This window comes from Lycium ferocissimum, chromosome 8, assembly GCF_029784015.1.
Source record: "Lycium ferocissimum isolate CSIRO_LF1 chromosome 8, AGI_CSIRO_Lferr_CH_V1, whole genome shotgun sequence".
NCBI lineage: Eukaryota > Viridiplantae > Streptophyta > Magnoliopsida > Solanales > Solanaceae > Lycium > Lycium ferocissimum.
This window is the reverse complement of record NC_081349.1, coordinates 2,499,798-2,514,343: the sequence shown is the minus strand read 5'-3', so window position 1 is coordinate 2,514,343 and position 14,546 is coordinate 2,499,798. Positions and strand designations below refer to the sequence as shown.

At 40.0% G+C, this 14,546-nt stretch overlaps 1 protein-coding gene across 1 annotated transcript; it reads left to right on the top strand.

Annotated features, from left to right (window-relative positions):
- Nucleotides 1–10,705: 10,705 nt before the first annotated feature.
- On the top strand, nt 10,706–12,113 carry LOC132067106 (uncharacterized mitochondrial protein AtMg00860-like). The gene is made up of 2 exons (XM_059460235.1): nt 10,706–10,741; nt 11,658–12,113. Exons 1-2 carry the CDS (start codon nt 10,706–10,708, stop codon nt 12,111–12,113), a joined length of 492 nt encoding a protein of 163 aa, XP_059316218.1.
- Nucleotides 12,114–14,546: the final 2,433 nt, after the last annotated feature.

Sequence of the window (14,546 nt, the reverse complement as noted above, 5' to 3'; positions counted from 1 at the left end):
TTACATAGATTGCAAGACAAAAAGTAAGTTGGAAAGTAAAAAGTAAGCTTCCAGGTATGTAAGGCAAACCTTTCTTCCTTTGGCATAATCCTTGTTGTCATTCATTTTATATGTACTCCTTATGATTCCATTCTTAGACGAGTAAGGTCTAAATGTTTCTTGTGATGGCTTATTGATATTGTACTCCTATTTTGTCCCGAACGGAACACCCATACGGTGCCAAGTTGAGTTGTGTATATTGTTTTACTAATGATTGCGAGGAAATGAGTTTTATACTAAAGGAAACATAAAGTTTGATTTTCAAAACCACTCCGAAGGGGGTGTGAGATTTTACTACTTCATTTCATTTACGATTTATGTTTACATTCCATAGTATCATCCGTTTGTATTGATATGATCATTTATTCTTTGGGTAGGGCAATAAGATGAAATTGAGTAGAATATAAGTTGTAAGAATTTCATAACAATTCTACCCTCAAACCTGGAAGTATGTCCTCCTAATTCTAGTGAGATACAAATTTGATAACTTCTTATCAGAGACTAAGGCTAATAACTGGATTGTGATGAATTGATTAGTGACTTATGCTATGAATTGAAATTGATATTTGTGGATTCAATTTGTGTTGATATGATGGTGATATTAAGCCGGAAGCGGCTGCCCGAAGGGGCCATTATTATTGTGCCGGAAGCGGCCGTCCGAACGAACTATTGTGATACTAGCCGGAAGCGGTTGTCCGAAGGGACTATTCTGTTAACATGTCGGAAGCGGCATGTGTGTTGGATTGCATTATTTACTTAAAGATTGTTTTGAAACTTCGTGTGCACATTTATGTTTCTTCCAGCGAAGGCTGCAGGTATCGAGTTAGATTGTGATTTTTTCTCTCCTAAGTCAAATTATGATTATGAATTTTTACCACCTTACATACTTAGTACATTGTCCATACTGACGTCCTTTTGCCTGGGGACGTTGCGTTCATGCTCGCAGCCCCAGATTGTTTGGCAGGTTAAGTGTATAGCTAAGATGATTGGACGTCAGCTGGGATTGGCAAGTTCCACCTCATTCTGGAGCTGTGTTGAGTCATGTATAGAAATGTATGATTATGGGTATGTCGTGGCCCCGTCCCGACTCATAATGTTCGGTTACTTCTTAGAGACTTCGCGTACGGTTGTCCCGTGGTATGTTTGTCGAGATGTCAACAAAGTGATGTCAGTTGAGTCATTTGTGGATTTTAAAAGAGTATCTATTTTAGATGATTTCAATTGGTTTAAAGTACTTATTTGATTGAAAGTTTTCATAATCGTTATAAAGATAATGATTTCTATTTGGAAAAGTTTTATGTTCTTAAAAGTTTTTGAAATGACAGGTTTTGATAGAGCGAATGTCTGAGGGTTCGCTCGACTCTGATGAGAGTCGGGTGCCCGTCATGCCCTATTAGGATTGGGGTGTGACACTACCCCTTCCACCAACCGAGGGGTAGTCACGCATGATATGGCCCGACCGACCACATGTATAGCAAACATCTGACCCTAGTCAGCACTGGCCCCAATGTAACTTCCCGCACAGAGAACACCATGGCACGGGTGGCCTTGCCTGACCCGAATCGCCTCTGAAATGAGAACCTGAAGCCCTGAAACTCTGACGCGGCCCATAATAAGTAGACCTATCAAATCTCTGGCCTGTAAACCATGGAGGCGCACTAGTCATAAAATGGCCTGAATGCCTAGAAAACTGCTGTCTTTGCCGTCCTCTAAACTCACTCGTCGGACCCAAAGATCTTGCCCTCTTGGTATACCCTCTGTCATGCTTACGCTCACTTCTTTGTTGTTGTTGGCTTTCCTCTAAATTCTGGGCATGGGCTTGAATGCGTGAAATATCCATGTTGTCCTGAAGGGATGCAGTCAAGCACCTATCCATCAAATGTGGCCCTAGGCCTCTCACAAATCGGTGCACTCGGTCACCCATATCCTCTACTATGGCCGGAGAATACCTAGCCAAAGAATTAAAGCGGAGACTATACTCTAAGGCACTCATACCTCCTTGCCTAAGATTCAAGAACTTGTCAGCTTTAGCTCGCCGAACCTCTAGGGGCAAGTAGTGTCGGAGAAAGGCATCCACAAATTCTTGCCATACTGGGGGAGGTGCATTGACTTCCCGTGAAGCCATCCAAACCGTGTACCAATGAACCGCAACATCCCGCAATCTATAGGACGCTAACTCTACCGATTCAATGTCTGAAGCATGCATCAACCGATCCTCAACATCCCATCAATAAAGTTTTGAGGGTCCTGATCCGGCTTTGACCCGAAAAACTCCGGAGGATTCAAGCTAATAAAATAACGGGCCCTTGCACTAACAGCCCTTTCACCTTGCCCTGTACCTTGCCGCTGAGTCTGAGCGGCAACCAACAGAGTAAGCAAATGAATGGCATCTTTCACATCATGGCCTGAAGCATCTGGTGGAGGAGCTGGGGCTGAGGCTCCCTCATGCTCCTCAAAAATAGACACTAAGTGAGAGGATTGAGATTGAGCCGCATTCTGGGACCCACCTTTCTCTATTTCCGTTGGCGGTACTCTTTCAGCCTGCTTTTTTGCCACTATCTTGCCCTTTTGGGCTGCAGTAGCTTTTCTCTTTACAGGCATTTCTGAAATACATAATGCACGATTAAGGAAAGAGAAATCCTTATATCATGGCTCTATCGCACGATCTTATGAAGAAAGAAGGTCATTCATTCCTAAAATGCCCGCAACCTCCTGTTTATAAATGTGGCGCGCAACACACCCATAAGCAAGACTCTACTGGACACGGCTCATAGACACACCCTAGGACAGAACTGCTCTGATATCACTTTTGTCACGACCTAACCAAAGGGCCATGACGGGCACCCGGTGCTACCCCACCGGACACCTCCTATCGTACATTCTTATTCTCATCTAGGTGAGCCACATGGCCTACTCATAATTTTCCATACATCAACAATACTAATCACATCGGGAAACGACAAATTTCTATCATCATCAATAAACAATGCCCATGTCCATGTACACAAGCCAACGAGGCTAACAAAAGTAATACAAAATATGAGCCGACAAGGCTAAAAGACATCTAACCATACACAACTATCTATGAGACTCTAAGAAGAGTATGTAACATCATATAGATGGGACAGGGCCCCGCCATGCCCATATGTATGTACACAAAAGAATAATACCAACAATTATTGCTCCGGATGAAATGGAGCCCCTCTATGCAGCCCCTGAACAAGAAATCTATGGATCAAGCTGGTCTCCCTGTCCACCTGCGGGCATGACGCAGTGTCCACAAATAAAAGAACATCAGTACGAATAATGTACTGAGTATGTAAAGCATAATCAACATCGTAGTAGGAGCATAAGAAATAGCATAAGAACTAACATAAGATAGAAGAATCAGGAAGTAATTGAGCCATTTGTACCTCTAGTGGCCACCATCATATTTACTTACTTGCCTTTCATAGGGACCTTCCATTTCTAATGCTTACTCATGTATACATACATATATTTATTAGTATCATACCTGTCACACCCCACCCTAGGTAAGGCGTGATTGGCACCCGGCACCTTACAGGAACCGAGCGAACCAACGTATAACTTACATCCTTCGTGTCTCAAATGGAAACAATAAGATTAAGAGGCTAAATACGAACATAATATCATGCACAAGTATATTTACATTAGACCCATGATGCCGACATTACTATCGTCACACTATGACTAAGCTGTACACAGGAACTGTCTGCAAAGCCTCTATGAACATGACTGAAGTATAGAAGTCGGGGCAAGGCCCCCGACATACCCTGAACAAAATCATACATATATATATATATATATATATATATATATATATATATATATATACATATCTAGGCTCGGCAGTGCTCCAGGAAGAGATGGAGCTCACCAATCAGAACTGGTACCTGAAGGCAGCCTACTATGGAAGATCCTTGTCTCGTCTATCTACACCTGCGGGCATGAACGCAGCGTCCACAAGAAGGGACGTCAGTGCGAACAATGTACTGAGTATGTAAGGTATGAATAGTAACATATTAAGAAATACCGAACATGGAAAATTAATATAATGAACGTATGGGGATAAAGTAATATAAACAAGATCAACCTGTGCCTTTGAATGCCCTTTTAAGGCGAATGTCGTGCATGCTTAGCTTTTTAAGAATTTTTCCATACATATCCATACATATATAATGTCTCGTCCGGTCGTTAAGGCGCGGTAATAAATATATAGATACATATATTTATATACATATAGCATCTTACATGGTGTTATCTTACCCGGCCATGTAGGCTCGGTATCATCTTACCCGGCCCTTTCGAGACTCGGTATCATCTTACCCGCCTCTATGAACATGACTGAAGTATATACGTCAGGACAGGGCCCCCGACATACCCTCTTGTCATAAAAAAACATATACAACTCGGACTCGACAATGCTCCAGGAAGAAGTGGAGCTCACCAATCAAAACTGGTACCTGAAGGCAGCCTACGATAAAAGATTCTCATCTCGTCTATCTATACCTGCGGGCATGAACGCAGCGTCCACAAGAAGGGACGTCAGTACGAGCAATGTACTGAGTATGTAAGGCATTAATAGTAGTACGATATCAGAATGAAGATAACATAAGATAAAGTAAGTAATTATACATCGTACTTTTCTTAAGATCTCTGTCATGTAAATTACCCGTCTACAGGATAAACATTTCATACATATCCATATATACATATGCATTAACATACACTTACTATACATACATCTATCATATCCGTACCCGGCCCTTTCGGGACTCGGTGTCATCTTATCCGGCCCTTTCGGGACTCGGTGTCATCTGACCCGGCCCTTTCGGGACTCGGTATCATCTTACCCGGCCCTTTCAGGACTCAGTGTTATCTTACCCAACTGATCAGTGGGATGCAATGCATACATACATACATACATATACATAACAATACGTAAATGAAATCAACATCATCATTACCATTATCATCATCACTATATCCTTCCTTAGAATATCAACTGTCTTAAGGTGAAGTCGACGATGTCACGGGAGTCTCGAGAATCATGAACTTAGATAGCATTAGAAATAGAATCGTCATCGTTATAGCTCACCTCGAAAGAACAAGAATTATAAGGCGAGATCAATCACAAAGAATAGTCTCAAGATCATGAATAAGCTCAATAATATCATAAGGATCATGAGATTCATAGGCTTCTAGCATTTGTGGAAGCAAGGATACAAAAGAATCATGCCTTTAGAAAGAAAGGGTTTAGCCCTAACATACCTTTTTGGTCGCCTTAATTTTAACTACTCAAAGCTTGTCCTCCCAGGCTCGTAAATCTATATTCAAGAAAATTTATACTATTGTTAGACTCATCTTCATAGGCCTGTCTTAAGCCCTCAAACTAACTCTTTCTGGAATCTGCTAAAATTTCGGCAGTATCTCTCCTGTTTATATGCCTAGCCCGAAATTATAATTCAGCAACCAACAACAACAACAACAACAACAACGATGAAAATAACATCATTTCCAACACCAATATGTACCATAAAACATCCCACACGATGTTTTCCAATTTCCACAACCAACCAATTCGCTATACAATTATTCAACGACTTTATCTCCGTAAATAAACCAAAAGTAGCATTAATGAGGAGAGATTCATACCTTATTCTTGTTAATATCGCTATATCTTCACTTTTTCCACCTTAAACTTGAACCACACGCATCGCTATACGATTCTATACTCGCAACTATACGTTGCCCTGACCGAAATTCGGGAATTATAGCTGATTTAGGCTTGAAATTTGGGTTTGGGAGTTGGGGAGCTCTCTAGAAAATTTTGGAACAATTTGGAAGAAGTTGGGCTGAAAAAGAGGGGGCAAGACCCTTTTATATTGGGTCAAATTCGGGGGTACTGTAGCGTTTTACTGTAGCAGTCGGTACTGTAGCAGCACGCGTTTCTGCTCTGTCAGCTGAACTTGTAACGTCCATAATTCTCTGCTCCGATATCGTATCGACGAGCGGTTTATTGCGTTGGAAACTAGACTCAACGAACTTCATTTTAGGCTTTTGAAATACCCTAAAACTCTTAATATACTAGGAGATATACCCCTCCAAAGTTGACCTAAAATTCTGTCCAAAATTCTGTCAACCGTCATATAATACCCCATAGCTTATTAGATTATCGTAAATCGTCATGACCATAGAATTAGTTCGTATAATATCATATATCCTTGAAGAAAACTCCAGTATCCATACTTAGAACGTCCAACACTTATAAATTTTCACGTACGAAACTACGGGGTGTAACAATACCCGACCATGAAGGTTCGGTGTTTCACGTACCCGGCCATGACAAGGCTTGGTGTTATACATACCTGGCCCTACCAAGGCTCAGGGTTATCCGTACCCAACTGCAGAGGTGCGCGCGCGATAAGTATCATACCCGGCCATATAAGCTCGGTGATTACATAATAGTCATACATTCTTAGACACATATACACGAGAGTCCATAAGTATCATCAACATCATTAACATCATCGCTTTCGTTACATCTATCCGTAGAGGATCAACTATCATATTAGGGAGGTGGTAGTATCGTACAAATATCGAGAATCATGAGCTTTAGTAATTTTGGAAATAGAGTTCTTTGGAAGACATTATGGAACTCATGAGATGGTATATAGCAAAGGAATCATGCCTTAATGAAATAAGAGTTAGCCTTACATACCTCTTGGTCTTCTTAACTACTTAACGTTCACAGTCGAAGCTTGAACAATCTACATTTAGAAGGATTCATACCATGGTTAAGCCTTAATGATACTCTTAAATTCAAACTAGAATAATTCATGATCTAATGAAAATTGGGCAGCATTTCCCCTATTTTGTCAACTTCCACCGCATTACAAAACAACTCCCAAAGATCCATAATAACACCCACAATATCATAATCAAGTAATCACATTCCATTAAGCCTTCAAAATTCATTCTCATGCTCAACTTATACTAATAACTTCACACCCATTCTTAGCACATTTTCATACAATGCTTCATCATCACTATTTCTACTTTCCATAACAAGATTATACCCACATCATACTAAGAATCAAAACTCAAGTTAGCTTACTACTCAAAAACATCATAAAAGTTACATTTTGCCCTCATTTTGTACTTTCTTCTTCTAGCCAAGTTGTTCAACAATCAAGCATTCATGATAACATGAAATAAGCATGCAAACTAACCTTTTATCTCATGGGAATGAGCTTCGGAGCAGCTATCAACCTATGTGAAAACCCTAGCTTCAATACTCAAGAATCTCTTATAGTCTACTAACCCTAGCAAGACTTCTAACACATGGGCACCTTGATTCTTGTCTCTTGATCTTTTTTTTTCTCTTGGGTTGGAGTGGAATATGCTTGGAGAAGGGTTTGGAGCTCTGAAGACTTGTGGAAATATGAAAAATGAAATAAAAGAACAAGGGCCACCTATTTATACAAAAACTAAAAATCTGCCCGATGGACTTATACGGTCCGTATAAGTGGACCGTATAGCACCACCAAGAAAAAGTCCTTTTCTGTAAAGGTCATGTTATACGGACCCCCCTTATACGGACCGTATAAGTGGCCGTATAACTCACAGTTATCCGAAACTTTCTCGCGTTGATTCGTTTGACTTCCAATCCTCGTGGAACCTTCTTGGCACTTACATAATTCTTCATTAACCATACAATGGGCCCTATAGCAGCCCCTCAAGACATTACCAAATTAATATTAGCTCAATTATAGCGAAAACCTTTCTGAACACGACTTACATTTCACTTCCTTCAACAAACTAAACTTCACATATTCATAAAACTTTGAAATCTTATGGTACGCACTTTAAGCTATCTAGTACTTCCCTTAATCTTGTAAGGATTTCATAATCACCTTAAGCTCACATTAGCCGATTCGCAAGGCAACAAATCTGGAATTTCCGAGGTGTAACAACCCCCAACTGCCGCTGCTGCCTCTGGCTGCTACTCTGGAGAGGCTGAGCATGCTCGCCTTGTCTGGCTATAGGGGCTCCACCCCTAGGTGGTGCGGCTCCACGGCCTCTGACTCGACCGTGGCCTCTCACTGCTGCTAACCCTCTAGTGCCTGCCCCAGGAGCGGGCACTGGTACCTCATCCTTCTCCATCGTGGCTCAAGTCCTCACCATCTGTGTGACAACAACATTCAAACCAGATACCAATTTGCAAATTTCAGATACCAATTAGAATAAAGTAGCACGAAGGAATGAAAGAAGGGAATTTCCTAAAGTCTGATAGCCTCTCGCAGATAAGTACGGATCTCTTCGTACCAATCCGTAAGACTTTATTAGACTTGCTCTTGTACTTATAGACTAGGTAACCTAGGGCTTTGATACCAACTTCTCACTACCCAACTCGCGGAACGTGCAGACACCTACTATTTGCCTCCTTAGTAGGCAAACCCATCCCTTATGCGACCAATCATCAGTAAATAAATACTAAATAAATGGAAGAAAACTCCAAGAATAATACGATAAGTCTGAAGTAATATATAAATACTAAGTGCGAAAGATAAACAAATCCCAAATTGTGATCTTATCAGTACATAGCTACTAAATACTACTACAAGTTTGAATAGTCAATACATCATCTGAAATACATATTGTCTCGAAATGGAAATGGGAAAATAAAGAAGATAGAGTCTCCGGCTGCATGGATCATCAGTAGCTCACCCTCACAACTCTAGGAACGTCGCCTCGGGATCAGGCGCGAGGTGTAGAAGTCTCTCCAACAATGAACTCTGCACTCATGAAAAGAGTACAACAAGGTACCATAAATACAAAACACGGTACTGAGTAATAATCATAGGCCGACAAAAGTTAGATCATGCATGCAAAGAAGGAAATGGAAAGATAATCATTCTCACAGACAGACACAAATCAACAAGTTCAAGTAGTACAATAGATTACCAACAATGTCTCAAATATATCACGAATTCAAACATAACCAAATAATCAACCAATAAATCAAATATCACTGAAGATCAATATCAATCCAAATGACACAAAGACATATAAGGTGAATATATATGAAATTCAATGCAATGATACACACATGCTTCGACGGGACGATGTCCACCTCTCGACAGTCATGACCCATGGAGAACCGCTAAGTCCATGTACCGTCATTCCACATCACATAGCCTAGAATGAATCCGCCATCCAATATCAATGCTACCACTCCGTATCACATATCATAGAGACGGCTACGCAAATATAGTAATGTCGCATGAATCATACTTACCTCCGTCATCACCATTGCCCCATATCAAGATCAAGACAAAATATATCATGCAATGAGAATATCATAAATAACGTATGGATTCTAATCAAATTCGTATAGGAACAGCCATAATAGTACAAGTATCACATGAATTTGTTCCTTCCAACCAATCTCCCGTAATGCAAAGGAACCACCAATTCTCATAAGAAAAGCCAAGCATTAGTTCGGGAATCTACGGGCTACGAATTTCATCCCAAACTTCATACCCGAAGGTTCACATGATGTCTCCAACAATTTCCTAGAACTATATACGAGTCGCTAATCGGAGTCTAACCAAAAAGGTAAGTTGTAACCTACCTGGGAAGCCGAACAGGAATCTCGAACTGTCCCACCTTAGCCTTGCCTTTCTGTAACGCCTCCAAGTACTCAAAGTCTATTCATAATTGAATTTTATATTAAAAACCAAGAATAATGATACCCATATTGCTATACTTCTAGCTAGGTCAAATTCTAACCCAAGAAATTGGGGAAACGGGTCCACGAGGGTAAAATGGGAATTGAAAGATGGAAAATGCAATTCAAGCTCTAGGTGATCAAACCCACTAATCATTTGCTAAAACAACTCAAGATTAAGCCTAATTCAGATTTAAAGCAAACCCCCCAAATTTGGGTATGAACCATGATTCTGCAATCCTCAAATTAACCATTAATAATGGAAGAAATAAGCTTAACAATAAGGAATTTATCAATCTCTATGGTCATTCTAGTCAATTTCACTACCATTTTCTATTTACGAAGTCTAAACCCATTTAAAAAATTTTAACACGAGACTTATCTTCTCTATCTAGATTCTAGTGATTCTAGCCATGGAATAGAAATCTAGAAAGGCAAATAACATAAGCTAGGCTCATAGATCTTACCTCCAACAAGAATCAGTCCACAAATAGCTCTATTACCCCAAAGAGTGCTTAGAAAAGTGATGAGAAGAAGTGATAAGGTTTAAGGGACTTAGCTTGAGAAAAGAGAAACAATTCTGCCCGACTACGGCTGCAACAACAAGGAGCCGCTACAGTGCACGCGCTACGACGTCTATAAGGCACACCATGGTGGTCTCTACTCAAAATCAATAGGCCGCCATAGCCGCAAGGAAACCGCTACGGTGGTTAACCACAAAAACTCCCCGTCTGCTGTAGGCGTCGTCCCCCAAGCGCTATAGCGTGACCACTACAGCAGTTATGGTACCACTTCAGTGACTACACCAGAACTAGAATATTCTAGTTTTGACATATATCGTCCCGAAATCTGACAATCACCCGAGGCCCCACAGATACCAAACAAACATGCTCATACACATAAAAGCGCACTATGGATTCACCCGTGGCCTTGGATTTTCCAACGGAGGTATAACTGACCAAGTCAACCCCCAATGGCCTAAAGCATAATTCCCAACCCAAGTTCCAAAACGGTCCCAATTGCATTGGGAACAAAATCGAACGCACTACCAAATCCTAAATGACTGCGTGGACCTCTCAAAATCTATGGGAATTCTGAACAATGTCTGTTTACTCAAAAGTCAACTTTGGGTAACTGACTCCACTTTGAGGCTCAAACCCTCAAAAGTCACTCTAAAACCCCCCGATGACCTAGGGAAAAGTCAACAGGGGTAAAAGGGTCATTAGCACTGCAACGACCAGTCAGGTCGTTACAATGTTCGTATTGATATGATCATTCAAGAAGAAAGAAAGGGATATCCTTAATATACCTCAAGTCTTCCAAGTAATCCAACAACAAGCTTATCACCACTAGAGCACCACTCCCATAAACAAAAAAAACTTATACGACTTAGATGGCACTTTTATATCAATGATAACTAGGGTCCAAAGTGAAATAGACAGCTTTTCCCCTATACCTTAATTATTACCATAAAATCCATAACCAATAATTTACATAACAACTCCATATGATCTCCTTTAACCTCATATTCACCATATTTGAAGATATACCATTGAACAGCCCTAAGGTCACAATTCATAATAAGTATCCTATTCCTCGCATTGATGACTTATTCGACCAGCTTCAGGGTGCTTCTGTGTTTTTGAAGATTGATTTGAGGTCAGGCTATCACCAACTAAATATTAGGGAGGATATTCCAAAGATAGCCTTTAGGACTGGTTATAGTCATTACGAGTTCCTTATTATGTCATTTGGGCTTACGAATTCCCCGGAAGCTTTCAAGGACTTGACGAATGGCATTTTTAAGCCATACTTGGATTCCTTTGTCATAGTCTTCATTGATTATATCTTGGTGTATTCGAAGAGTAAAGAGAAGCATGAGCGCCATTTAAGGATTGTCTTTTGGTTACTGAGAGAGAAAGACCTTTTTGCCATATTTTTGAAATGTGAGTTCTGGCTTGATTCAGTGGCATTATTGGGCCATGTGGTGTCAATGGACGGGATCATGGTTGATCCCAAGAATATTGAGGCCGTTAAAGATTGGGTGAGACCCACTACTGTGACAGAGATTCATAGCTTTGTTGGTTTGGCTAGTTACTTCTGTCGGTTCGTGAAAGGGTTTGTTTCAATTGCTTCTCACCTGACCAGATTGACTCAGAAGGAAGTTCCTTTCTGGTGGTCCAATTCTTGTGAAGAGAAATTCCAAAAAATTAAGACCTTATTGACCACGACCTCGATTTTGGCACTACTCGTGGAGGGTAAGGATTTCTCCAGTTATTGTAGTGCGTCCTGTGTTGATGTGGACACTATGTTGATGTAAGAGATCAAGGTCATTGCATATTATTCTAGGCAATTGAAGATCTATGAGTAGAACTACCCTACTCATGATTTGGAGTTGGCAGCGGTAGTCATCACTTTGAAGATTTGGAGGCATTATCAATATGGGGTCCATTGTGAGGTATTTGCCGATCATTGCTGCCTTCATCATGTGTTCAGTCAGAGGGATCTCAATTCTAGGCAGCGTAGGTGGATGGTGCTACTGAAGGATTATGACATCGAAACAAAATCACATATTGCTTTAGTGATTGAGTAAGTAAGAAGGGTTACAACGAAAAGTTTCAAAGCGAATAAGATTGTGTTATCCAGATTCTATGGATGTGTTATGACTATGGAATAAAATGTAAATACAAATGGTAAGAGAACAACAAGTAGCAACCTCATAGCTATGGGAGTTAAGCAACACTAAGAGCAGTCAAATATATGGGGCTCAGAAAAGTGTAGCATGAAGTATAAACAAAGACGGAAATGTATAGGCCCAAGAGGGGTTATTCAGAATTAATGAATAAAAGGGTAAGTCGAGTCAGCAACCGGAGATAATTTATGTAAGCACAAAAGAAGATTAGTCAAGAGGCCAGATGAGACGTCAGACGATACAAAATTGTACATTATAGAATGGTTCTAGAGCCTGACGTTTCAGTCTCGCAAGTAAATTATCTTAATTCTCTGAAGGAATTTCAAACAGGAGTAATGGCAAATAAGATCTAGTGTATAGCGGTTCAGAAGTAAAAAGGGTCATGAAGCCTAGGATTAAAGAAAATATTTGAAGGTTGTGTATAGAACAGATTAAGGATGTTAGTGGAAGTAGTTAAGAATAATTGTGGGCAGTTTAAGGGCGCCTAAGATCCTACAAGGATATTTAATAATGAGCTTGCAACTTAGTATGAACGAGAAGTTTCACTCTTAAAGCATATTGATAAAAGATGTTAGCTAAGAGATGATATAGGAGAACTTACTCTAATTATAGTGGTTTAAAGTGTGGGTTAAAAAATAATTGACCAATAACGTCAATCCCTTCATAATATGGGTATGTAACCTATAAGGAAGTATGTCAATAGTGTGTTGTTAGCTATGCTGGTTGAATAAATAACCAAACCAGAACTCAGAATTATAACTGAGGCCATGTATATAAGGAACTACAGATTAGTAAAGACTAAGAAAAGTTAATGCATTTGTAATGCGCTACTCAGAAAGAATAAGGAAATGAGATCCTCTACGCTTAAGAGTTGTTAGGAGTCGAGGAGAATTACAGACCCATGACTTAGGGTGGGTAATAGTTGAGCACGCATTTAAGATATGGTGTGATATCTACTAGAACCTACAGTATATCTTCAAGCTGAAGTAGCTGAATTTGGGATGAATTTCCTCTATTAATAGAAAAAGTGTTCTCTAGGATGAGTAACGATAGTACAGAGATACATGAGTCCTCTTAAAGAGAGTAACAGTCCATGGGATTAAGAAGTAAGAAAAGATGAGCCAAGATGATATAGCTGAGTATGGTCCTCCACCAGAAAGAAACAACTCAAAAGCTAGACTACTACGAAAAAGTATCCCACAAAATTAGAGAAAGAGAATTGAACTGAGATAACGACAGAGTTACAATTCAGAACCTAGTGGTATTACCTTTGGTGGTAAAAGTGAAAGAGCAGTAGTATGCAGATTCTGTTTTAATATCTCTTAAAGAGGAAGTTCATACAATAAGGTGAAAACCTTCAGGGTAACATAAGATGAGATCTATGGGTAGCTTGGCTTACCTAGAAGTCGATAAGAGAGTAAGTTAGCCAAAAATCTCCATCTGTTACCAAGCTTGGAGTTCGATTAATAGATTCTGATAATAGTAGAGCTATGATTCAGAATGTAACAAAATCGTCCCCTGTGACAGAGGTAAAGGAACAATAATAAGTGGACCCCGAGTTAGTAGTATTAAAAGAAAAAGTTCCATGGCAAGAGAAGGCAATGTTTGAGTGTAAGGGGGATGGAGTTCTTCGAAGCGTAAAATCTAATGGATGCCCCAGATATAGTTGGTCATCGGGGCAAGATTTTGACAAAGGTACATTAGTCCCACTATTCTATATATTCTGGTTCAACGAAGATGTACCATGATATCAGATATATATATTGGTTGAATGATATGGAGAAGCACATTACCGATTTTGTGGCACAGTGTCTCGATTGACAGCAAGTAAAGATAGAGCATCAGAAGCTTAAAGGGCTAGTACAAATTATAGATATCTAGAATTGAAAATAAAAAGTGATTTATATGAATTTCATTATGGGGTTGCCCTACTCTTATCAGAAATATAACTCCATATGAGTGATGGTCGACAAATTTACAAAGGTGACCCATTTCTTGCTAGACAAAGCCAGTCACACGACGGAGGATTATGCAAAGTTATATATTAAGGAGACCGTGCGA